The sequence below is a fragment of the Talpa europaea genome (assembly GCF_964194135.1).
Source record: "Talpa europaea genome assembly, chromosome: 10".
NCBI lineage: Eukaryota > Metazoa > Chordata > Mammalia > Eulipotyphla > Talpidae > Talpa > Talpa europaea.
Genome location: NC_140077.1, coordinates 95,505,525 through 95,530,192, shown reverse-complemented (window position 1 = coordinate 95,530,192; position 24,668 = coordinate 95,505,525). Strand labels below are relative to the sequence as shown.

General features: G+C 36.4%; 1 protein-coding gene across 1 annotated transcript in view; it reads right to left on the bottom strand.

Moving 5' to 3' along the window:
- The window catches only part of ADAM28 (ADAM metallopeptidase domain 28), a gene marked incomplete at both ends in the record, with an annotated part of 98,656 nt that overhangs the window by 14,379 nt on the left and 59,609 nt on the right, over positions 1–24,668 (bottom strand). Inside the window, 10 exons of the mRNA XM_084245570.1 lie at positions 935–1,024; positions 2,453–2,630; positions 4,499–4,629; positions 6,974–7,058; positions 9,515–9,684; positions 13,475–13,546; positions 14,444–14,515; positions 16,943–17,132; positions 19,931–20,007; positions 21,069–21,147. Of these exons, the coding sequence (XP_084101696.1) occupies positions 935–1,024; positions 2,453–2,630; positions 4,499–4,629; positions 6,974–7,058; positions 9,515–9,684; positions 13,475–13,546; positions 14,444–14,515; positions 16,943–17,132; positions 19,931–20,007; positions 21,069–21,147 (1,144 nt within the window). The remainder of the gene's footprint in view (positions 1–934; positions 1,025–2,452; positions 2,631–4,498; positions 4,630–6,973; positions 7,059–9,514; positions 9,685–13,474; positions 13,547–14,443; positions 14,516–16,942; positions 17,133–19,930; positions 20,008–21,068; positions 21,148–24,668) is intronic.

The window sequence follows — 24,668 nt, the reverse complement described above, 5'->3', positions numbered from 1 at the left end:
GTATGAGGTTTATTGTGAAATTTAAGTGAGAATATATGTGGAAGGCATGAAACAAAACTCATACTATTAACCTGGGAATTTAATCACATATTTTCTTCTGTTCAAGTGTGCATATCATTGTCCTAATGGAATAAGTTCTTTGAGGTCAAAGACTGTTTTTATCTAACAATAGCATTTAATAAGCACTTGTTGAATTATAACTAAGTTCTCAGATTTTCTCCTTTTGGCCTCCTGTATTTCTTTCTTCTCCCTCTGACATTGAAAAAAAAAATTCTATCCCAAACACGGCCCATAACCTGGGATACCATCTTCATACTTACACATTCATCCCACAGTTACTAATGTATAAAATTTTGTACTAACTGAAGAAAAATCATTCCTTTGCTTTTAGGAGTCCAAGAAAAAAAATTCCATTGAGAAAATAACACAGCATTCTCATTTAATATTCTTAGCCTAAGAATTTCATCCTGAGGTGACTTTAAAAGTTGAAGGTAGGGAGCCCCCTCATTATTTAAAAATAAGTTTTTCCACTAAACATATCAAAGAATTTGCAATCACTGCTATATGATTTGGTTTAAGAAGCCAGATGGCATGAGGAGCAGAAGAGGTTGGGAAGACTGACATGGACTTTGGGGCCACACTTACGTGGAATTTACTATTGAGTAGTGGCTCTGTTGTTTAGTAGATTTTCTGTTCTGTACTTTGCTCCTTCAAAATAAAAATGATATGATAATATTTTCCTCAAGGGGTTGTGGGAGGATCAAATAGGCTATGTCTGTAAAGCACTAAGTGAGGGCTGGATTAGTGGATAGCGCAATTTCATAGACAGAAAAATATTGCTTTGCTTATTTCATTAAATACAATCCCTGAGCTTTAAAATACAGAAAAAATCCAGGGCCATCATAATTAAGATAGAATGAAACAGTAATCTTACCTGACATTTCCCACAGCATTCTCCCAGTGCACACTGAAAATGTGCTTTAACTTTGCATGTTTTTGCATCACAGCAAATGTTGGTACATTCCTAAGAAATATCAGAAACAAATTAAAATGTGGGATTTCTTTTTGGCCTCCTTTTAGCACAAATCTTAATATAATTTATGCATCTCACAGACCTTACAGCTTGAAAAAAATCAGGAAAATAAAAGATGAAACACAGTATAACATTTAAAAAAAAAACTAAGATTTTAGAAAAACTGGTGGTTGGTTTATCATTTATCTATATTCTACTTATATTCTTCTTATATCCTTAAAAAAAAAATTGAACATCTTTTCTAATGCCCCTAGTCTTCCTTAGTAACACTGGAAATGATCTCATTTTGGTAAAATATGAGAGAAAGCAGAAGGAAAAAAAAGAGCTTTTTAAAAATAAAATTTGTCTAAATGTTAAAACATAGTTCAACTCATCAGTTTTGTACCCACCCAACAGTTAATGTAATCTCTAGAACATGTACTGAAAATCTATAGTTCTTTATTTTTGACATTTAAATTAACTCTGTGTAAAGTAATACACTCTGCCTTGCTTTCCCTCCCTTATATCCAAAGAATCAGCCACTTGAACTAAGGCATTGGGAAAACTCATACTTGAGAATCTTCCCATTTAGATCCCCATAGAGAAGAATCATGATGAAACTTACAAAGTTTTAGGGTTAATACAGCTGATTTTATTTAAAATATAAGTGAAATATATACTTATAAGGAAGGTTATTCTTCCTCATAGGTTGAATAAATTTGTAATACCATTTTGAAATTACTAAAAGGGCACTCCACTGAGGCTTGAGTATTGCTCACATTAAGTGTTTATAAGATGGGGCAGGGCCTCCTCTGGTGGTGCAGCGGTTGAGCGCTGGGTTGCAAAGCTGCCTGCAGCCTCTGCAGCGCAGGTTAGATCCCCCGCCACCGGAGGAGGGTACCATATGGCCTGTTCTGCTCCCTGCTCTGACTCTGGTGAATTCTCTCACCTTCCCGTGCTTCTGACTGTACCCAGTGCTTATATAAATAAATAAATACAGCACCCTGTGAACAGGTTGGGCTCAGGAAAGGCACTTCTGATAACAATTCCTGACTCCTGAAGCAGTAAGAGAAGGCTACTACCCAGGGCAGGGTCTGGGACTCAGAAACAACCACACCTGATGACAGTTGTGACTCCTCCTCCTGCCAGGACTGTGATCTTGGGCAAGTAGTCTCCATTCTGAGCACCGTCACCCAGCTGTGCTGAGATTAACTGCTCAGTAGGTGCAGGAGCACAGAAGCTTGGATTATTTCTTGGATGATGAGTAGAATTTATAGATAGGGGTTGGGGAAGGAACCCAGGGAAATTAAGAAGGTCTGTTAAGCCATTCATGTTTCATTTTTGGAAAGCAGGCCTGACAAATACCTACAGGTGAACATAATCAATACAATATCTTCTTGGCAATTGAAAAACTAGATCTTTTTCAAAAGGACTTGGTACCTCAGGGGTCCCACAGTCACAGTCTTCTCCCATTTCTACCAACTGGTTCCCACAGATTGGAGTAGATATGATATCTGTAGGCAATGGAACATTGAAGAGGCAATTTGATAATTTATCTTCAAAGAACTTGTCATAGCTAACACGGCTGCAAGAGCTAAAGTCCGTAGGTATATAGTAGCTGTGAAGATAAGCAAAGACAAAGCGGAGCACATCAGAGCAACGTCAGATGTTTGACATGATACACCCAATCTTGCCCCAGAGCTCCAATCTAACCCACTGAGCTCACGAAAGCATGAGCTCTTTTGTGTGCCTGGGTGGACACAAACTTAAAGAGCAAATATGGCATATCTCAAGGTCATATTCAGAATGTTATTTAATAAAATAAAAATGCTTCTGACTTACCCAGACAAATGTACTCAACCTTATGTTGTTTTGGTTGTGATATCTTAAAGGTAGTAAAATTGTAATTATTACATGTCTAACAATTAATAATCATTAATTAATAATTCCTTCCTATGGACACAATATCTTTTTATACAAATAAAGATGAAGTCTAAAAATGAAGTAACATTTAGGAACAATAACCTGAGAGATGAAAGAGTTATATACTCTTCTTTGCGAAGAGCATGGGAGACTAACGAGTGATTTCAGAGAGGGAAATACAAAAGAGGGAATTAATATATCAAAGTATGATGGGACTTATTTTTTTCCTTTTTTTTTGTTGAGTTACCATTGTTGTACACCATTATATGTGTTAGGAGTACAGGTTCACATTTATTCAAATATGTGTTATCATACCACACCCACCACTGAAGTACTAATAGCCTTCCACCCACAATCCATTGAACTCCCTCTATCATTTGCTCATACCCCTCTTTCCTTCTGGTAACCTTAGTTCTTTTGTCAGAATTCAGGGATTTGTTTTGGTTTTGTTTCATCTGTTTGTTTTTGTTTCTTTGTATTCCACATATGACTAAAATCATTCAGGATTTGTCTTTCCCCTTCTGACTTATCTCACATTCTATCCATGTCAAAATGTCAAGATTTCTTCTTTTTTGTTGCTGAATAGTATTCCACTGTGTATATATGCCATATCTTCTATATCTTTGATGGGCACTTAAGTTGTTTCCATATATTGACTTGTAACTAGTGCCACAATGAACACAGAACTGTGTGTATCTTTTTGAATTAGTATTTTCACATTCTTCAGATAGATGCCTAGAAATAGAATCGCTGGCTCTTATGTTAGCTCTAGGTTTAAATATTTGAGGAACCTTAACACAGTTTTCCATAGAGGTTGCATCAATTTACATTCCCACAGAATGTAACAGGGAGAAACAGGGGTCCTGTTTCTCCACATTTTGACCAACACTCGTTGTTTCTTGTCTTTTTGAAGATAAGGGCCATTCTCACAGCTGTGAAATGGTATCTCATGATTTTGATTTTCATGTGCCTGATAAGTGATGATGAGCATTTTCTCATGAGTCTATTGGCCACTTGTACACTTTCTTTGGAGAAGTGTCTATTTAGATCTTCTGCCCATTTTTTGATTAGGTTATTCATTTTGTTGTTGTTGTATGAATTTTGAGGGATTTTTAGAAATAATATTCCCTACCAATTTTGTGAAGGCATGTCAGAAATGTGTAAACTCTTTATAGACTCTTCATCACTTATGAGAAATTTATCCTTTAATTAGGTTTTTCTCGTAGAACTTTTTTCCCTGCTACAAATTCATTCTGAATTTATTGAAAATTTGTTAAATTCTAATGCTTTTCTGAAGCCAGGTCTAGTATAAGATGAAAATAAGATGACAAGTTATCTCAACAACATGAAACAATAGCTTAAACTGTATCTTAGTTAATAATAATGTTTCATATAGATGAGATATAAGGTGACTTGGTACAGACACAATCATGACTATGCCCTGACACTGCTACTTAGTAATTTAAAAGCCTAAACATGTTGTTGAAGGTGACACAGAAACCCATATCACAGCCCAGGTGAATCCAAAACAGGGATAAATTGCATGTTCCCATAAGGGCTCACCTTAATGCTTTGTCCATAACACATATTGTAGAAGGGCATTTGCAAACATAGGAGTCATGAAACATTCCAAAGTTATGGCCCATTTCATGGGCCATTGTCCCTGCAACTCTAAGCATGTTGTCACTGTGGTCCTAAGGATAAGAACAAAGAAACAGATACTTTGGCTTGCAAACTGAATTAGCACTCAGGATATAACTAAATATTTTTTCTGTCATGCAATAGAAGGACTAATTTTAGCTTCAGCCTTCTCATTCTATACTAAAAAATTCACTCTGGAAAAGTTATACTAGATAGAAACATTTTCCAAGAAAGAAGAGTGTTTAAGATAAAGTGAAGGTAAACATAAAACTATTTTTTAAAGACTTTAAAATACACTGTAAAAAATGAGCAACCACAAACTGTACATTTAAGTTGCATGTAAAATTAGACATATGAAGATAGCGCAAAGGATGCAAAGGAGTAGTCAGAGGTGTACTCTTGAAAAGTCCTTACTCTATATGTGAAGCAGTTTAATATTATTACAAGGTAAGCAGACAAGCAGAAAAGTATAATAAACTCCATAAAATAACAAAACAAGTGCAAATATTAATAAAAAGCTAGTAATGGAGAAAAATGAAATTATTTTTAAATACCCAATCCAACCTAAAGACAGAAATCATAGACTATATCAAAGATTTTTACTCCAACAATATCAATACTTATTTACAAGCAAATGATTTAATTATACCTAGAAAAGAGATTGTCAGATTAGATGGAATAGTAAAACCTAAATACCTGCTGTCTACTAGAAATTTTCTTTAAATGTAATATAATAATAACATAAAAATAATAAAAACAAAAGTATGGAAAAGTTGCAACATGCAACTTTAGCCAGAAATTGCTGGAGCAACTATACTATTAAGCAAAGTAGATCTCGAATAGGAATGTTTCGGGGGAGAGGGGAAAGGAAGAAATAATAAGTGCATTAATTCTCCAACAGACATGATAACTGTGTATTCACTTAACAACAGCACTTCAAAATATATGCAGTGAAAACTTACAGAACTGAAGAAAAAAGCAAACAAATCCACAATTATACTTGGATACTTAAACACGTTCTTTGCATAAAGATTTTAAAAAAAACCTGAGTATTTTTTGATAACAGACATTCCATTTAACAACATCAGAAAATATGTATTTTCCAGATTTTTATGCAACATTGACTAAGAACAAACCTCAAAAAAAATTAAAATACTTCAATTCTATTCAATGTTTTCAGACTGTTAGGGACAAACGTGCCTTCCCAAGATTCATATATTCAAGCTCTAGTCCCCACTATGACCACATTGAGAGATAGGGCTTTTAAAGAGGTAATTAAGGTTAAAAAAGTCAGAATGGTGGGGGCCTTATCCAATAAGACTGCTATTCTTACTAGAAAAGGAAGAGACACCAGCAATGTATAAGGACAGAAAAAAAAAGCCATGTCAGGTTCCAGCAAAAAGGTAGCCAATTGTGAGTTAAAGAGTGAGAGATCTCAGAAGAAACACATGCAGATACCTTGAACTTGAATTTACAACTCCAGAATTGTGAGAAAATATGTTTATGTTGCTTATAACAGTATGTGGTATTTTATAGCAGCCCTAACAAATGAATATGCAGACTGTGATAGAAATAAACAACAACAGAAGAATCAATAATAGAAAAATTCAATATACAGCAAACAGAAGAAATGCAGAAATCAAAGAAATTGAAAACAGGAAGAACAGAGAAAGCATGAGGCAAAACCTGTTTAAGATCAATAAAATTGATAAATTCTTAACCTTAACCGGATTAACCATGAAAAATAAGATGCAAATTACTCTTATCATGAGTGACAGAGGGAACATCACTACAGTTTCTACAGATAGTAAGGGCATAATAGAGGCATATCATCACCAAACATGTCAACTTAAATGAAATGGAAAACTTTCCTTAAAGACACAAGCTATCAAGATTTACTCAAAGAAGAGGTAGGTATCCTGCAGAGTCCTTTATTGAGTGAAGATTGAATATGTAGTTGAAAATCTTTTTACCAAGAAAATGTCAGGTTTATACAGTCTTACTAATAAATTGCATCAAACATTTTAGGAAAGACTAATACTGATTTTCCTCAAATGTTGAAAAAAAATTGAAGAGTTGGGAAGACATAATTTTACTTGACCAGATTTATGCTGATAGTTACCCTAATAGCAATATCTGAAAAAGTAAATTATAGGCAAAGACAGCTATAGACACAAAATCCTTGTGATACTAGCATGTTGAATCCAGCAATATATTATGACCATGTTGGGTTTATTCCAGATATGCAAGATTGATTCAGGATTTGAAATTAATCAATATTATTTACCATGTCAGTAGACTAAAGGAGAAAAACTACATGATCTTCTCAACAGATTCAGAAAACAAAAGCAACGTTTGTTAGATTGGGATTGTAGAACCAAATGTTTCCAAACCAACCTGAACAATGCCGACAGAATGGTAAGGAGAACACATTGTAGACATGAAAGCCAGACCCACAGTGGTTCCAGAGAGTTTTGTTGCACTGCAAGAATGAAATTGATACAATAAATTATGATTCAAATATATATTTTCCATAGACAATTCATTCAAAATTCTAAATAATGAGCAGAGAAACTCACATTGTGAATCACCACTTTGATATTCCCTTCAGTTCTGTAATTAGCAGGAGGGATTTTTCTTTAACGCAGTGATTCTCATATCACCAGAAAACCAACTGCCTAAATGTTTGGTTTTAATATTTTTATATCTCTCATTCATAATTACATTTTTCATTGTGAAATCCATCCCTTGTCAAAAAATAAAGTGTGTTTTTGTGCTAATAAATATCTTATTTTGATAATTAGTATTGCCCCATATGTTTTGTTTTAATTTATATTTTCTTCATATAACTTTATATCCATTTACTTTTTGGTTTCCTTTAGTGTTTTTAGCTACAGAAGGATACAGAGTTAGGTCCATTCTGAAAGTACTCTGTTATTGAAGCGTTTATAATATTGAAATATTTGTCCTATTCAAGAATATCTTGAACTATTTACATTTATTTACATAGATAAAATGTTGACCCAAGGTAATTTAATTTCATTGTTTGGTTTTGCTTTGTTTTGGTTTCAATTTGTAATGATCCCATGAACTTTTCTTTATTATTATTCTCTCTGTTGAATATCCTGGCCTTGGTTTACCTGCAGGAAGTTACATATTAAATTCTCATAGTAGATGTACTTACATAAAATTTGAACCCATATTTTCCCACTTACCAATATCAAAGATGGAGAGTATTGATTTTGTCATGCAAAAAGAGAAAATTAGAGACCTTCATTTTTCATTCCTTATGGGGTTTTCAGATATCTGCTATTCTGAAATTATACTTTTATATTTATATATTTTACTTTCATATTTTTATGTATTGTAATATTATATATCTTCTATTTTATACAAAATTTTTAAAAGATTGTTATATTTCTATCTCCTTTTAAAATGATATTGCGAAGTTATTTACACTTAAGACTGTATTTGCCCAGTTCTAATTCTCACTACTAAAAAATCTATCCCATTCTGGAGTTAACTAATTTGGTTCCTCTTCATTATGTCTAGGAGCCTTTTGTTTATTTGTCAGGTGAATGGTAAGACTTGCAATATATAAGTTGGAGGGACATTTTTTCCTGCTATTTAATATTTAATGATTTTATTTATTGTGTTTATTCTGGTTTATATAGGGCATCTACACTTGAGGTTGGATTGCCATTTTTTTTATCCTCTCCATGTGTTCCCTTGTCTATAATCTTCATCGCTCTACCCTATTACTTCACACTATGGAATACACCACAATTTGAGCATGATTCTGGATCCAGTTTGGTAAGAACTGAACTCCCTTACTTCTTTCTAACCAGGAGACCTTAGAAAATAACTAAGCCTATCCAGAAAAGTGACCTCTTTCTTGGGGGGTCCTTGAGTCTTGAACTTACATTTCCAAATTAAAGAACTGTAGCGGCTAGTCTTCAAAGAAAGTGCCCAAGCTTACCTTGCAGTAGTCACACCCTATGAAATGATTCCCTTTGGGTCTGGGTTGATTCAGTGACACTCTCTTGATGAGTAAAATAGTCTAAAAATGACACTGATTTTTAAGATTTGACCATAGCAAGCCTTGAAGCTTTCTCCTGGATCAAATTTTAGAAGGCTTTTCATGGGGAAAGCTAGCCACCTTGCAGTAAGTCCAAACCCCCTGATACTGCCAGTTAGGAAGAATTCCAAGTTAACCTCATGAAAGTTTCCATATAAAAAAGATGACCAACCAGCCCCCTTGCTCCTGCCTTATCATGCAAAATATTAGACATGTAAGTGATGAAGGCTTATTTTAAGTCAGGGATTTGGGGCTGATTTGTTATGCAATGATATATAAGCAGCACAGAATATTACTTCTCACAAACCTAGTCCATTTATTTCCCAGGCCACCCACAGTTTTCTTAGGAAGTGAAACTCAATTAATTTTAAGTACTCTTTGCTGCTTTCATTGGCAAACTATGCAGCAGATTTGTCTTGATATCTTTGGAAGCTTATGCTCAGAACTCTTGTGTAATTTATACTCATTAATTTCCTTCCCTTTTTTAAATTAGCCATTCTAGCAGGATGGTAGAGATGTGAAGTTGGAATATAATATTCAATTTTATTTCTATCCTAAAAGTTTGTCATCTAATGCAAAGCTAAATGAGTTATTTTAAAACACTGAATCTAAATCCCCATTATTTAAGCCTGTCTTTCCTTTCTGTATCATCAATAAAAACAGAAATGTTCTTATAAGTCATTGATAAATTATTATCTTATAGACCATATTAAACATAAACCAAATGAGTACTTTCAATATTTTAATCCTCTAACTGTAAAAGACTTTCTATTATCTTACAGCCTGAGATATCACTTGCTTCGCTAAAACTTTAAAAAGTTTCTACACTAAATACCACACGTAGTACAATATATACATACGTGATTAACTGAGCAATATCATGGCGCTTTCTTCTCGGGAGCACATTCCCCCTCCATTTAGAAAAATTTTCCAAGGTGGAGCTTGCATTTCGGGTTATCTTTATTTTATCCTTATCATTCCAGATTTCCATCCCAACTAAGGCCACATGAGTGTTGAGCTTTTTATAAAGCTGTCCAAAGAGAATCAATGGCAAAGCTATGACTCATGCAGTGATGTTACCTTTTAATACAGTTAATTTGCTTTCTATTTTCAACCTTACTTATAACAGCACTTTACATATGCTTACAGTTTTCATACGCTTATGAAACAGAAGTTACTCTAGCATCCCCATCCTTAGGCAGGCCAGGCACTCTTAGATATTTCAGGTTTGTAACTCCCCCTTTTTTTGAACAAAGATCCTATGAAAACAAACTTTTCCTGCTTGTACCACAAGACATAATTTTCAATTAATACTCCATGACTGTGATCTTAAATATGTTTGTTCATATGCACTTTTAAGAGTCATAATATTTCTGAATTAGCAAGGTTGACCCAGTGCTGATATGGACATTAGAAAAATAACATTATGTGTAAAATTCCTACATCTGAGAACCACACAAAAGGAACCAGCCCTCTAATTCTGAAACTTGAACTGAACCAAATTATCTATACTGCATATAGGACAAATTTTAGAATAATGAATTATGCTTAAAAGATAACAGGGCTACTTAAAAATAAAAGTTTAAATCGCTACATTAGTTGTTAAAATGCAAAGAGCACAAAATTATAGATTTGAGAAGAATAGGGTAGGGATTCCAATGTACAGACTTGTAATAGTAGTTAATTACACTATATTACATACTTGTAAATTACTGAGAGCGTAAATCTTAAATGTTCTCCCCATACATACAAAAAAAAAGGTAATTATGTGGCATGATGGAGGTGTTGACCATTTAGCAGTATGTAGTGTAACAAAAGGTATACATTGTATACCTTAAACTTACATAAAATTATATGCCAATTATATCTCAATAAAACTTGGGGTCAGGGAGAGAGGACCCTGCACAGTGGCTGGTCTTCACATAGGCCAACATTTTGTTGAGAAAACCAAAGCTTTTTAAGTAGCTTAGAAAACAATGAAAGTATTGAGAAATGGGATTATCAAAATTGAAGTAAAAAGCTAACCAGATCAGACGTCTTCCCTGCATTTTCCCCTCAACTTGTTCCTTTCTGACTGTTTTAATCACCTGACATAACTCCAATCCCGGTTAAATCTACCCCTTCCTAGACCTCCCCTGTCCCAGGTCCCAGCACAAACAGCTGAGTCCATGCCCACTGCCTTGATTTGAAGGCTTGACTACTAGCCTCATGGGTCCTTACCATTTTCCAGGAAATGCACTGCATTCCAAAATGCATCAACTCTTGGTAGTCTACACATACTTTTGGTAGTCACTACTCTTTCTTAGGAATTCTGACACTCCACTTAAAACCCTCAATTTGAAAAGATGTCTGTTCCAAATTTACGGAGAGCATAGAAGTGACCAGAAGAGAACTTCTACAAACTCCCACCAGCAGCCTCGTAACAGACTCCACCTGCTTGGACACATGTCTCCCCTTCTTTACTGCAGAAGGAATATCTGTGAGCCTAAGGCTGACGTCTCTCATGCACAATATTGTCTCTCTTTCTCCCCAGATGGAGGAAATTATTCCAGCAATTCCTCCATCTTTCCTGTATGGGCAGTGCTCAACCTTGCATGGAATCATTCCCGTCAGCATAAAATGGATGACCCATGGTGGTAGGGGCAGTGGGTTAGGGGAGGAATTTCTCTAAGACCCTTCTTCTACCTATAACCCCCTTTTCTGCTTCCCCTTATTGCAAACTTCTGGAAAGAATGTCCTCAAGTCACTGTCTCCGATTCTATCTCTCACATCCTCTCTGCACTCAGCCATGTCTTTGCTCTTATGCTCCATGGAAATTTGCTTCATCCAGGTAACAATAATCTTTCCTTTGTTAAATTCAGTGGCCAGATGCAGTCCTCAGAAGCATCTAATATCACTGAACATTCTTCCCCTTGACAGATTTCTCTTTCAAGCAATTTCCAAATTAGACTCAATTCTGCCTTTCCTCCTATACACTGCTTACCTCTTGGTCTCTGTCTGTCTCTCCCCCAGACTGACCTCACCTCCAAGAAAAACTCCAATGATTCTCCTTGGGTTTCTTGTTTACTTATCTGCACCCTCCCCATTGGTGATCTACCCCAGTGTTGGCAAACTCTTTATGTAAAGATCCAGATAAAAAGTATCTTAAGCTTTGAGACAGTGTGGCAACTACTCACCACCTCTGGCACTGTGCCAGGAAAACAGCCAAAGACAATGTATAAAGAGTGGGATGTTGGAAATGGAAGTCCTAATCTTTCCTCTAAACTACCATTAGTTCACATTTTTAAAGTTGCTTAGGCCAAAATCCTTGTGCTATGACACCTCTTTCTTATACTGCTTAACATCCTTCTCATTCCATAGGCCCTGTTGACTTTATTCAGAGATGAGCCATTCTCACCTGCCTGTCACCAGGCCACCAGCATATCTTGCCCTGAAACTATGGTGCATTCCCTTATCTGGTCTTGCTACTGCCCTTGCTGTCGTTCAGTATTTTCAATATGATGGCCAAGATGACAATTTAAGAACACACATTTGAGCATGCAGCCTCACAAGCTCAGATGCTTCAGTGTCTTCCTCAGTCACCTACAATAGCAAAGTGGTTACACGCACCCCCCAACATTCATGTCCTAGCAATTGCCACCTTTCCAAAGTCCTCGCCTCCCACCCTCTGGATCACCACTTTCCAGCCACAGGGGCCTTCCCATTGTACCTCAAACAGAACAACCTACGCCCTGTCCCAGTCTCTGTTTTGTCCTGTCCATCCTCCAACCTCAATCTCCCTCTTTTTTAAACGCTGCTATATATACCTATATTGCACATATTACTATTTTCATACTATTTATTTAGTTTGCTGTGTTTCTCTCTCTCTGAAGAAGAATGCAGTTCCTGAAAGGAAAATGAACCCTTGAAGGAATGGAAATTTGTCCATTGTATTCCCCACTTTTTCTCTGTGAGCTTAAAAAGTACTTGGCCAAAAGTAAATGTTGAAAAATCTGCTCAAATCTTGGAGTTTCCAAAGAGAAGCCAGTGTGATCTTTGGGGTGAAAAAATGAGGTGTGACCTTGGTCATGGACTCCTCCTTCATTCCTTTTTTTTTCCCTTAGAGGATCTGTTGGCTATCACAAAGTAATTCACCCATTTCAAGTAAGTAGGCTAACTATATACTCAGTTGACACGAAACTAACAGTCAAGATTTAATTAGAAGGAATATAGAAATCATTTTTTTTTAGATTTGGTCTACTAGAGGATAAAATCATATTTAAAGCATAGCATCAACAATTATATTATCAATATGGGTGCTGAAACCTGACCAATCTAAGTCCAAGCTTTACCTCTACCATTTTCTATCTTTGCGATATTACACAAATAATTTTACTTCTCAGCATTGAATTACTTGGCTATAATTTAGGCTTAGTAATATCCTAAAGCTGTTCCATGGATTAAATGAAAAACTATATGTGAGAGGCTCCCATGTGAGAGTTGGGTTATTTTGTTTTTATTTTTCTGTTTTCTTCCTTTAATTGACTTTCTCAGATTTTGTTTTCGGCACTTTCTTACTGGACTTCAGAAAAATAAAAAGTTGTTAAAAAAATCACTATAAATTCATGGATTGAGAATCGTGTTACAAGGAGGTGAGAAGTCCCTATCCTGTAGTATTAATATTCAATTCAGTAGCAAAAGTCATGGTCACCCTTCAAGAATCCATCAGTGATATTTACCCAGAATTGTTGACTCTCCTTCCTGCTTTTGAGGATTCACAGAAACATCCAATGACAACTACTAGCAAAATGTTAAACTTACATAAATAAAATTTATCATACCATGTTGACATAATTGGTCATCTCAAACACCCGCTTTCTTATTTCCTCTTGATCCTGATTATATTTTTTAAACTAAAAAAACAAGAAAGACAAAATATGGTGATTGATAAAAATGAATATAATTGAAAGGTTAAAAATGAAATATGGTTTTTATTACTTATTGGTGATTATTATTTAGGATCAATTATAAAAGTTAGCACCTAAAAGTGAGAAACAAATTGCATCTTTACATCTCTAGCTAAATTAGGACACTTCGGGAGTATAGATGATGCTTTGTTCTCTTAAATGCTAGCTCAGTGTAAAGTCCTAAAGAATTATTTCAAATAATTTTCAGTTAACTATTATGGCTTCCTAAGCTGTGTAAAATTAATGCAAGAAATAGCTTATTCATAGAAAAACATGAACAGTAAATGAATTTAGTGCAAAAAGATAGGCCAAAGTTTACTTCCTGAGTTAACTAATAATCTCAATTATCATCACACAATTATTTTTCCTTTGGAGATCACACAGGTGGACCTCAGGTTTAGAAAATTCAATATATGAATCAGCATTATTGTAAAAAAAGACAAATAATATTACTATAAAGTTGCTTTTTTCAGAAGATCTCATTCTTTAGTCTTCTATATTTACCATTCTGTGAGAGCATAAATTTTAAGTTGTCAATGATTTTATTATTTAATGGAAAACAAAATGACAAAGAAACTTAATTGAATGCTAAGTTTGGAGTTTTTAAGGCAATAAGGAGCATATAGTGCCAAAAATTTAAATTTATGCATAGTCTCAAAAAGGAGAAACCCAAGTAGTCTATTCATGTCAGATTTTCTAGGTTCAGAAAAAATTTATAAAATGCAATATCTTATCTAAAAATCTCATGATTTTTAGAAATGGATCTATATGTTTACTGACTAACACAATACAAATATTTATGTAGAGGAAATTTGAAAAGACACATTTATTTGCTATAATTACCTCACCATGATCCAGGACCAAATAGTATTCTATATATTTTTTATGCTCCTTAACCTTCCGGTCTTTCAAGTTCTGTAATATACATAAAAAGAGAAATTTCCAAGACAACATTTTTTTCTCTGCAAGCATCATTCTTTTATGTGAAACATATAATTTTATGAACTTAGTTGATATCTAACAATAAAAGAAAACAATATTAGTATTTTAATTCTAAGCAATCAAAATTATTACCATGTTTTAGCATATTAGACCTGGAATGGAAACCTGTGATATTCTAATCTGGCTCCTTTTACCAGAGCTAAAATGATTAATATCTAATTAACAGAGATGCTGGAAGTAAATACAAAGTCTTTGGATTTTTGAACAGTGGACCCTTCCCACTAGCCTTCAATGAGATAGACAAACTTTGACTTCAGCATCCTTCTGTTTTTAAAGCAGGTCCTTATTTCTATCCTCACAATGCCCCCTCTTTTACCAGTGGGGTAATGCCCAGAACCACCACACACACCCTCTGCTTTCTGCTCCTCAGCAGAGCTGGAGTTCTCCACACATTCCAAGATCCTTTTTTTGTGTTTATTTTTCCCCAAAAAAAACCCCAAAATCACTCCTATGTTTCATACCAGATTATCCTATTGGAAAGTTATATATAGATAGATATATACATACATAATACAAATTAATAATAAACTATCAAAGTTCATTATGTTGCATTTCTGGAAGTGCTTGTCATTTAGCAGGTAAATACTTTTCTTTTCCTGTTTGATTATTTCCTGGAACATAATGCACCTGATTATAAATATAGTTAATATATTATTTATATAAAAACACACACATATATAAATTATACACATATGCAACTTATTCTTTCCTCCTGACTTCTCATTTACACTAATATGTCTGCTTCAGGGCCAACTCTTTAGAGATTTCCCTAGCCATCTGTAATGAAATAACTCCTTGTCACTCAGTATCACAGCATTCCATAAAATCAGAGAGTTTGGTGAGACCGTAAGAAAACAGAGGTTTGCAATACTTGATCAGTTATTTTTGATTTTGTACAAAGTGTTCTAAGAAATCATTAGAAGGCTTTAAACTTAAAAGTGACATGATGTGATTTACAATAAAGGAATCACTCCACCTGCTGTGGGGGTGAATTCTACTGAAGCAGTAATGGCAGAGATGAAATCAAGAAGAGGCACTACCATAATTACTGTAAGACAGATGGTGCCCTGTGGCTGCTGGTTCTGGTTTTTGGCCTGAACAAATAATGACTGGTGATATTGCTAACTGATATGGGGGAAAGTCAGGGAGACGCAGGTTTTGTTTGGGGTTTGGAGATGAGTCTCTTTCTATTTTGACCATGTTAAGTTTGTGATACTAGACATTTGAATGAATGCATGAGATATGTAGTTATAACAGTGTGAACCTCGGAAGAGAGGCCTAAGTTAGAAATATACATATGAGAGTAATTAGTTCAGCATTTCTATTTAAATAGGCCAGGATGTGATTATCTAGAAAGAGTATGTAGATGAGGTAAGAAGAGGACCCAAGTTTGAGCTGTATGCAATGCTCTAAGATTTAGCCTTCAACCAGAGGAGGGATAACAGTGAAAGGAAATGGGAAGGAGTTGTACTAGTAGGTTAGATGTAGGAGGCAAAACAATTAAAAAAAGATAGGATATCATGAAAACAAGGCTATTTGCACGTGGTTACCAAGGAGGGAGGCAGAGGGTCCAGAGGCCTGTGCCGTGCTAACCAGGAGAGCAACATTCACATAGTTAACAGTGATTCTTCTGGGTTCCTAGACATCTCTGGCAGAATTTAAATCCACAGCATATTGAATCCAATGGAGATTTTACTATACTCTGAGCAATCTGCCAAGTGCTTATGGATTCTAAGAACATTTAGAAAAGATTTGAATATGAAATGAATCCTAAAGGAAATAAAGGTAATAATGTAAAAGATTTTTTTATATGTACTTTGTTGCTTCAAACACAAGCCACACTCATTTTTCTTCTATGACTGGAAGCAGCACTGCAAATATAAAGCATATATTCTAACTTCCGTTGGGCAAATTCAATTCTGCTTTTATTTTGCTTATCACTACATCCCCAGCAACACTGCAGCACTTTACTAAATATTTGTTGATTGAGTTCATTGGTGAAGACAGCAAGATATTTTATTCCAAAGTAACAATAATAATTTATACCTTTGTTACATGTTATAGTATTATGAACACTAAGGTATGTGTACAAAGTTGCTTGTTTCTAGAGGGCAAGCATTATACCTAATACTTCTTTTTACTACTTACACATTGTTGCTACTAATAGATGAAATAATGAATAGATATTCAATACACAAGATTTCGGGGTCTCTATAGCCTATTAGTTTAAAAAAAAAGACTTTAAAGTTTAGTCAACTGCAGATGCTAAGATCAGAACTCAGGTCATCTAGGACAGGACCACAAGAAATGACTGCAAGTAAAAAATAAATATGTACATACAACAAGACTGATGGCAGGTGCGACCACATTCCGCCGAGATCCATGTGTCCATAATGTGTCATCCAACCCACAGGTGCCATTAGTATTTTCATCAGGATCATACTTGAAGAGTGCATGTTCCTGTTCATCTTGATTTGTGGGCCCTAAAGGTTCAATGAAGTACCTTTGATCTCCCTGACTGAAGTAACCCCTAAAAAAAATGTGAGAATGCAGGCTTCTTAAAAATTATTCCTGCATTTTAGTTCCATAGACATGTGGCTCACAAAAAGCCATCAATGTCAAATATTTCAAGTTCATGGCAGAAGAATGCAGTGTAACAATGTAGTTGAAGATACCCTTAGAGATTGGCTGTACTCATTTTCTTTATGAGGAAATGGACCTATTGGGAGAAGTGACTACTGCAATATCATATTGTTAACTGTGTTGGAGCTGGCACCAGAATAGATTTTTCCTGACTCTCAGTATTCTTCCATTCCATATGCTATGTCTGCTGTAAGGTGCACTGAACATAAAAAAGGACTTTGCTAGATCATATGGACGGTCCATATTTAGCAGGCTGAGGAATTTCCACACAACTTTCCAAAGTGGTTGGACCAGTTTGCACTCCCACCAGCAGTGCAGAGGAGTTCCTTTTTCTCCACATCCTCGCCAACATTTGTTGTAGCTATTTTTTTTTTAAATGTGCCATTCTCACTGGTGTAAGATGGTGTCTTATTGTAGTTTTGATTTGCATTTCCCTGATTACAGGGAATCAGGGTGGGGGAGGGGAGGAGGGATTGGGGTCAAAATAAGGGGCTGAGAATTGTATGGGGAATATAACCAAAATGAAAATGCACACATTGTGCAAAAATGAAAAATGATGTATAAAATAAAATAAAATAAAAACAAAGTGCAAAAAAATAAATAAGAAGGACTTTGGAGTCTCTCAGTAAGGGTTAAAATTCTGAGTCTTCACGTATTAGCTGTGATGCCATGGGAAAATTACTTAAAATCATAGAGCCTCAGTTTCTCCATCTATGAAATGATAATAACAATAATACCAACTTAACCAAAAATAGATTATTGGGTCAAGAAGATGTGGTATATATACACAATGGAAGATAAACAAATGCCATTTGCAGCAACATGGATGGAGCTAGAAGGGATTATGCTCAGTGAAATAAGTCAAAAGGAAAAGAAAAAATATCGATGGTTTCACTTACAGGAGGAATTATAGGGGAACCAAATAAGGCACCAGGGGAAAAAAATAGTAACAATAAAAAAACACAACAAAACAAAAATAAATAGGCAACTATAAATCAGAGACATTCTGCAGGGGAGGAGGAGGGAAAGGGATCAAAACAAGGGAGGGAAGAGCACAAGGGACTATGGTGATGGTGCACAGGTAAATTGGTGGTGGAAATTATATTAAATTCCACACCTGAGGAAAGAAGCAAACACTGTAAAAAAAATGAACAATGACGTAAAATATATAAAAATAAATAAATTATATAATAATAAAAAAAACAACCTAAAAGGATGGTTGCCAATATTGAAGGACACAGTATGTAAATATGGGATCAATGTCCATTATCAATTTCTTCTACTTCTTTTTAATGAAGCCCTGACCTAAGGTTCATCCCACCAATATTTTGGAGCCCTCATTATACATTAGGCATTGAGCTATAGGCAGATGGTTTAAAAAAAAGTCCCAGTATCTCCTCTCATGCTTTCTCCAGACCTTATATTCCAATGAAGAAGATGGATATAGATCAAATAATTGCATCTGACCTGACTCATATATATATATATATAGATATAGATATAGAAGCATATATCTACATATATACACATACAATTTAATTATGCTATATTGCTAGGAAGAAAATGTACAACAGCATATAAAAAGGAGACTGGATTAAATGTACAGGCACTTAGAAGCCAACAAGAGTGGAAATGAAGAAATAAGTGGTTGACTGCAATCATTTGCAAAAACGATCATGATAGCTTGGATGAGGTTGTGGAAGTAGAGAGAGAATATAATGCCTAATCTCTGGAAATATTTTGAACATAAAATCAACAGGACTTAATACTAGATTGAAAAATCTAGGTTGATGACTAGAAATCATCAAGGCACTAAGTTTCTGAAAGTATAAGTCATTAATTTATTATACCATTCATTGAGACAGGGAACACTGGAAAATAAAAGATTTGGAAGTAAATCATTAGTTTGATATGAAGTACATTATGATTGCAATTTTTATTGAAATATCCAGATATGGAAGAAATATGGAGGTTTGGAAGAGGACATTAGACAATCAAGTCTGGGCATTTCCTGCTGTAGACAGATGCAGAGTGGGTCATTAACATGTAGAGAGAAACTGGATGTCCTTGTCATAGACAGGATGAACAACAGAGAGAATTGAGACTTGGAGAGGAGAGATGAAGAGGGACACCCATTCCCTAAAAATTTTTTTTTGAAGATTTATTTATTTATGCATACAAGAGCTGGGGTACAGGCCAGAGATACGGGGGTGAGAGGACCCACCAGAGACAGAGTAGGGAACACAACAGGCACACTGACCGAAGTACACTGCTGAGGGGAGCAGCTGGCGAGACAGGAGAGGTCTGCTGCGCCATGTGGGTTGCTCCCTGGCCAACCGGGAATCGAATTCCTGCTGCAGAGTCTGCGGATTGATTGCCTCATAGCGCGGTGCTTAACCCCTTGCACCACCAGAGAGGCCCCATTCCCTAAAAATCTTGACTCTAAAACTTATACTAAAGAAACCTCCATTTTGAACATAAGCAAACAACAACACAGCAAACAATGTGGATGTGTAATTTACACACCACTGTCAAGAGAAGCCGTGTCTCCTTCAAATTTCAAATTTTTTGAGATCCTAGGATTCACACTCAACTGTAGTAAATCATGTTTGAAATTGTTCAGATTTATTGAAACATCCTCCTCCCATCATCACAGGTACACACAATCCATTTAGGATGTCTTACCTTAGGCCCCTACAAGTGCTGATGCTAGCATCAGAAACTTTTTCATTAAGGATATGCCCTTGGTAATAACAATCATCCTAAAAAACAAAAAGGAAAAGAGATTTTGCAAAGGAAAGTGTGCATACTTTTAGACCCATGGCTAAATTTGAAGTTAAATTCTCAAAAAAAAAAAGGAAATACAGTGCCTTTAAACCACTTTATACTGAACAAATGTCAACTTAGAAAAATAGAATATTTTAAAGCTTTTACTTGTTAAAATCTTTAATATTTACTTAATGATCCCAAAATACTTAGAGTGTTAACTAAATGTTGGTATAGGTGCTGCTGAAGTTGCACAGCAGGGGTGAATATGGTCTGGAAGAAACAAATTTACATCTGTAAGCTTAAAAAACCCTGAGTTCCTCCAAATCAGGCATTATTTTTTTCCCTTAAATTGTTCATTTTTTTAAACTATGAGCTCTTCCCAGTGGATGAGTTATTCAGATTGTGGTTGAATTCATTGATTCATCTGAAGAATTCCACCAGGTTAACTGGATCAGTACAACATCCCCTGCCTCCATCTGAAGCAAAATGCCTATAAATGCCTATCCGAACACCTTCTTCTGTAGATATATGTCAGTCAAGGACACCATTCTACTTTGCTTAGATGAAGTTATGGTCCATGTAAATTTTGATATAAAAGGGAATGTTCAAAGAGCTTCCAATAAAAAAAAATGGAACTCAGAAAAGATGACAGTGTTGAACTATCTCTCATTCTGTTTTACATCTGCTCTGAATAAAATTCAAGTGTGGAAATTATTTTGGAAAAAACATAGAAATTGACCAATTCTACCACTGAGGAAATGGTCTTGAGTCTGCGAGACTACATGATCTTACTAAGCTAACATGTACTAAGAACATGAGATGTGTTTAGTTCTTAACTTTTCTGATAAAAGTAACATCTCCTTCTGCCCACTCTCTTGCAGAGTTCTTGAAGGCTGTCGAGATATGCCTTTGTTCATATCAAACCACTGTGTCGAAGGGTATCAATTAAGTAATTATTGCTATTGAGCAAAGCACCACTTTAAATGCAAATATTATTTTCATTATTTGTCTGGAAATAACACCATCTTTCAATAAATCTAGGAAATGATCTTACCATGATCTGCGGGCTTGTGGTAACCTCCTTGCCAGTGGAATTATAATGTATTTCTGTGTAGTCTGGTGCAAGGAGACCACTGAGAGGGAAAAAGAAGTCATGATTATTCAGGAAAATTACAAAGTCCAGCGATCAAAGTGAGAACTTTCACTGGCTGTGCATAAAAGTTTTAATTCCTGAGCTCCAAGTCCTACATCCCCAAAACAAGTCCAACCATCAATGTGATGCTTAAAATAATACAGACAGGGACATTCCTAAATGTTATAGAACAATATATGCTTCCCCCCCAAAAAAAGACTTGCTTATTTTGTTTATTTGTCTGAAGGGAAATTTGGATAAAAGGATAAAAGGGATAAAAGGATAAAAGGGAAACTAAGAAAGGCAGATTATAAAAATTATTGAGAAGAGCAATCTTCTTCAACTGTTTGGGTAACTGCGCTTTTACTTGCCCATTAGTAACTAATAACAGGGTTAAATTGATTGAAAATTAATTTGCTTTGGTAGGTAGGGTCTTTTCAGCATTTGCACTAAGCATCTAAAATTATGATTGTAATAAATACTGGAGCTTATATAAAATAAATATTTTTAACTAATGCATCAGGTGACTGCTGGTAGTTGTAATTAGTAAAAAAAGACAGCAAGCCTCTTGCAGGGACATACATACTGTACTGAAACAAAAATAAGAGTTGAAAACAACTCTTAAGAAAAAAATGCTGAAATAAACAATTAAAAATTTTTAAAAATCTTTCAGAAAATAGGAGTCTGAATATATATTTTATTATTTTTTGTTTTTTTTTTTCATTTTTGCACAATGTATGCATTTTCATTTTGGTTATATTCCCCATACAATTGAATATATATATATATATATATATTTTGAATTTTTAAAAAATTTAAATATTTTATTTTATATAATTCTTACATCTTTTTTCATCTTTGCACAATGTATGCATTTTCATTTTGGTTATATTCCCCATACAATTGCACCCCCCCCCCTTATTTTGACTCTAGTCCTTCCTTTTCCCACCCCTCCTTCCACCCCATCCCCCATAGTATGTCTCTGGTTTATAGTTGCTTGTTGATTTTGATTTTTACTTTATATTGATATATGTATTTTAAAAGAGGAAGGACAAGGAGGAAATGAACTAATTAGTTTGCACTCATGTACACTGGCTGCTAGGTTAGATTAGGTTAACTTATTCCTTTCAAAAATTCTAAGAGATAAATATTACTCTTTTATTTTTCAGATGAGATTAAATAATTCAAGTGCAAATGATCACATCCAGGTTTGCCTGAATCAAAGACCAGTTTTATTTCCATTAAAGTACAGTTTCCAAGCTCCAGCAAGTTGTGAATTTTTGCAAAAGGTGATGATCCATTCAAATAAAAAAAAAATATGTTGTTTTACATATAGAACAAATTAGGGATTAAGAGATTGAGCACATAATTTGAAAAATTACTTTGGAAACCATCTAGATATAGGATGACCAAGGTCTGCGATAGAGATGATCAGAAGAGTTTGAGGAGAATAGTTTAATTTGGATGAAATGAATAAAGGGGTATGATGGCAATGTAATGTGAGAGAAAAATGGACAATTAGTGGGTAGTTGGGGGCCTCCCTGCTGGCACAGCGGGTGAGCACAGCACTGTGAAGCTGTCTGCAGCTTCTGCAGCCTGGGTTCCAATCCCAGCCCTGCATGGTGTGGCTGACTCTCCTGTCTCCCCTGCTGCTTCCCTTAGCAGTGTTTTAGATCTGTCTGCCTGTTCTGCTCCCCGCTCTGTCTCTGGTGAATTCTCTCACCACCCTGCAACTCTGGCCTGTATCCCATTTCTTGTATGCATAATTAAATAAATCTTAAAAAAATTAGTGGGTAGTTGGATCGAAAGAGCCCTCAGAATGGAATCAATAGAGCCCAAATCAATCCTGACAATCATTTCAAAATGATTTTGAAATCTTAATTTTCACTGTTGGAATTATAAAATACAATGCTCTATGGGTAGATTTAAAAATCACAGCAAAGTGCACTAGACCTATCTCTCTGATACTTCATCGAATTTGATCAAATGCATGTCTGCCTGTGTTTTATTACTAGAAGTATAAAAACTATAGTAAACTTTTGTTTTATCCAATGTGTTTCTACTACATATGTAAGAACAAATATTTGCTAAAAACACTTTGAACGTATTAAGAGCAAAAACTGATGAGCCAAGGTTGGCAAAAGCCATAAGCGGTAACAGACACAATTAGCACAATTTTTATATGCTAATTTACTACTGATGAGGATGATATCAGAATAGACTTGGGAGGGGCGGAGCAACATGGCAGCGAGGAGACGCTGCGGGTAAGATCTCCCATTAAAAAAAGTTAATAGGGAGGAAAAGCGGCAGGTCCCAGTGAGAACTGGGACACGGAAGATAAACGGACGACTCCAGCAAACTGCCCAAAGAAGAAAGTTGCCATAAAAGAGGACCAGAAGGGAGGGAAGCGTAGAACCCTGCTCCCCTCCCCCGACCACAAAGTCGGCACTCTCCGACGGGCAGAGAGGAGGGAAACAACAAACCAAAACGGCCAACAAGAAAAACGGACGCAGCAAGTGGGACTGTGAGTGGAAAGGAACTATTTCAGCCACCACACCCCGTGAACGGGAGCTGTGGAGAACCCTGCAGGACCCGCCGCGGAGGTGAGCTCCAGGCGCCATTAAAGAGAGCCCCGCCCCCCAGGAGGAGACCAGCACCAGCACACAGCCCCGGCCGCCTGGTAAGCTTGCGCGGAAAGCGGCGCGCTGATCCGGATCGGATCGCAGCTGCCCAGGTCCCCGCGCCTGCGACCTAGGCTTGTGGGGAGACGCGCGGAGGCCCTCCCTGAGTGAGCAGGAACCAGGCACCCAGGCAGGGAAGCGGGATTCAAAAGGCGCCATTCCCGCGCCACTGATCTGGGCTACAGCCCGCGTCCTGGAACTGAGGGCTTTGGAACTGAGACCCGGGGCACGAAATTAGGGGCGTGGGTTCCCCACGACGGTGGGGCACAAGGCAGACACAGCACCCCAAAGCCGTTGAGGTGTACCCTACCATTCCCGCTCTGCTCCCTGTCCCACGGGGTGGAAAATCAGCTCCCCAAGGGCTCTAGGAGAGATCTCTGGCGCCACCTAGCGACTTGAAGCCAGAAGAGGCTCCTGAAGGAGCTAGTGGCCAGCTGGGGAGTTAGCCCACACCGGGCCCCTTCCGAACAAGTAGTCTGAGCCCACAGGGAGAGCGAGCACCCACAGCCAGGGCAGACCAGGCGCGCAGAAGAGTGTGCCTGAGACCAGACGCGCAGGGAGTGTGTCCCACATCACCATTTTAGAACAGGGACATTTCTTCAGTAAAGACTACCTGCAGAAGGCTTCCTCAGGAGCCAGAGGTGAGCGGGGGAAGTTCGCCCACGCCAGACCCCCTCTGGCCTGCAGTCCAAGCCCAGAGGGGGAGCAGGAACCCACCGCCGGGGCAGACCAGGCACACAGGGGAGTGTGTCCCCACATCGGCATTTTAGAACAGGGACCTTTCTCCAGTAAAGACTGCTTGAAACTGACAGATGACTCCTGGAGGAACCAGAGGGGAGCA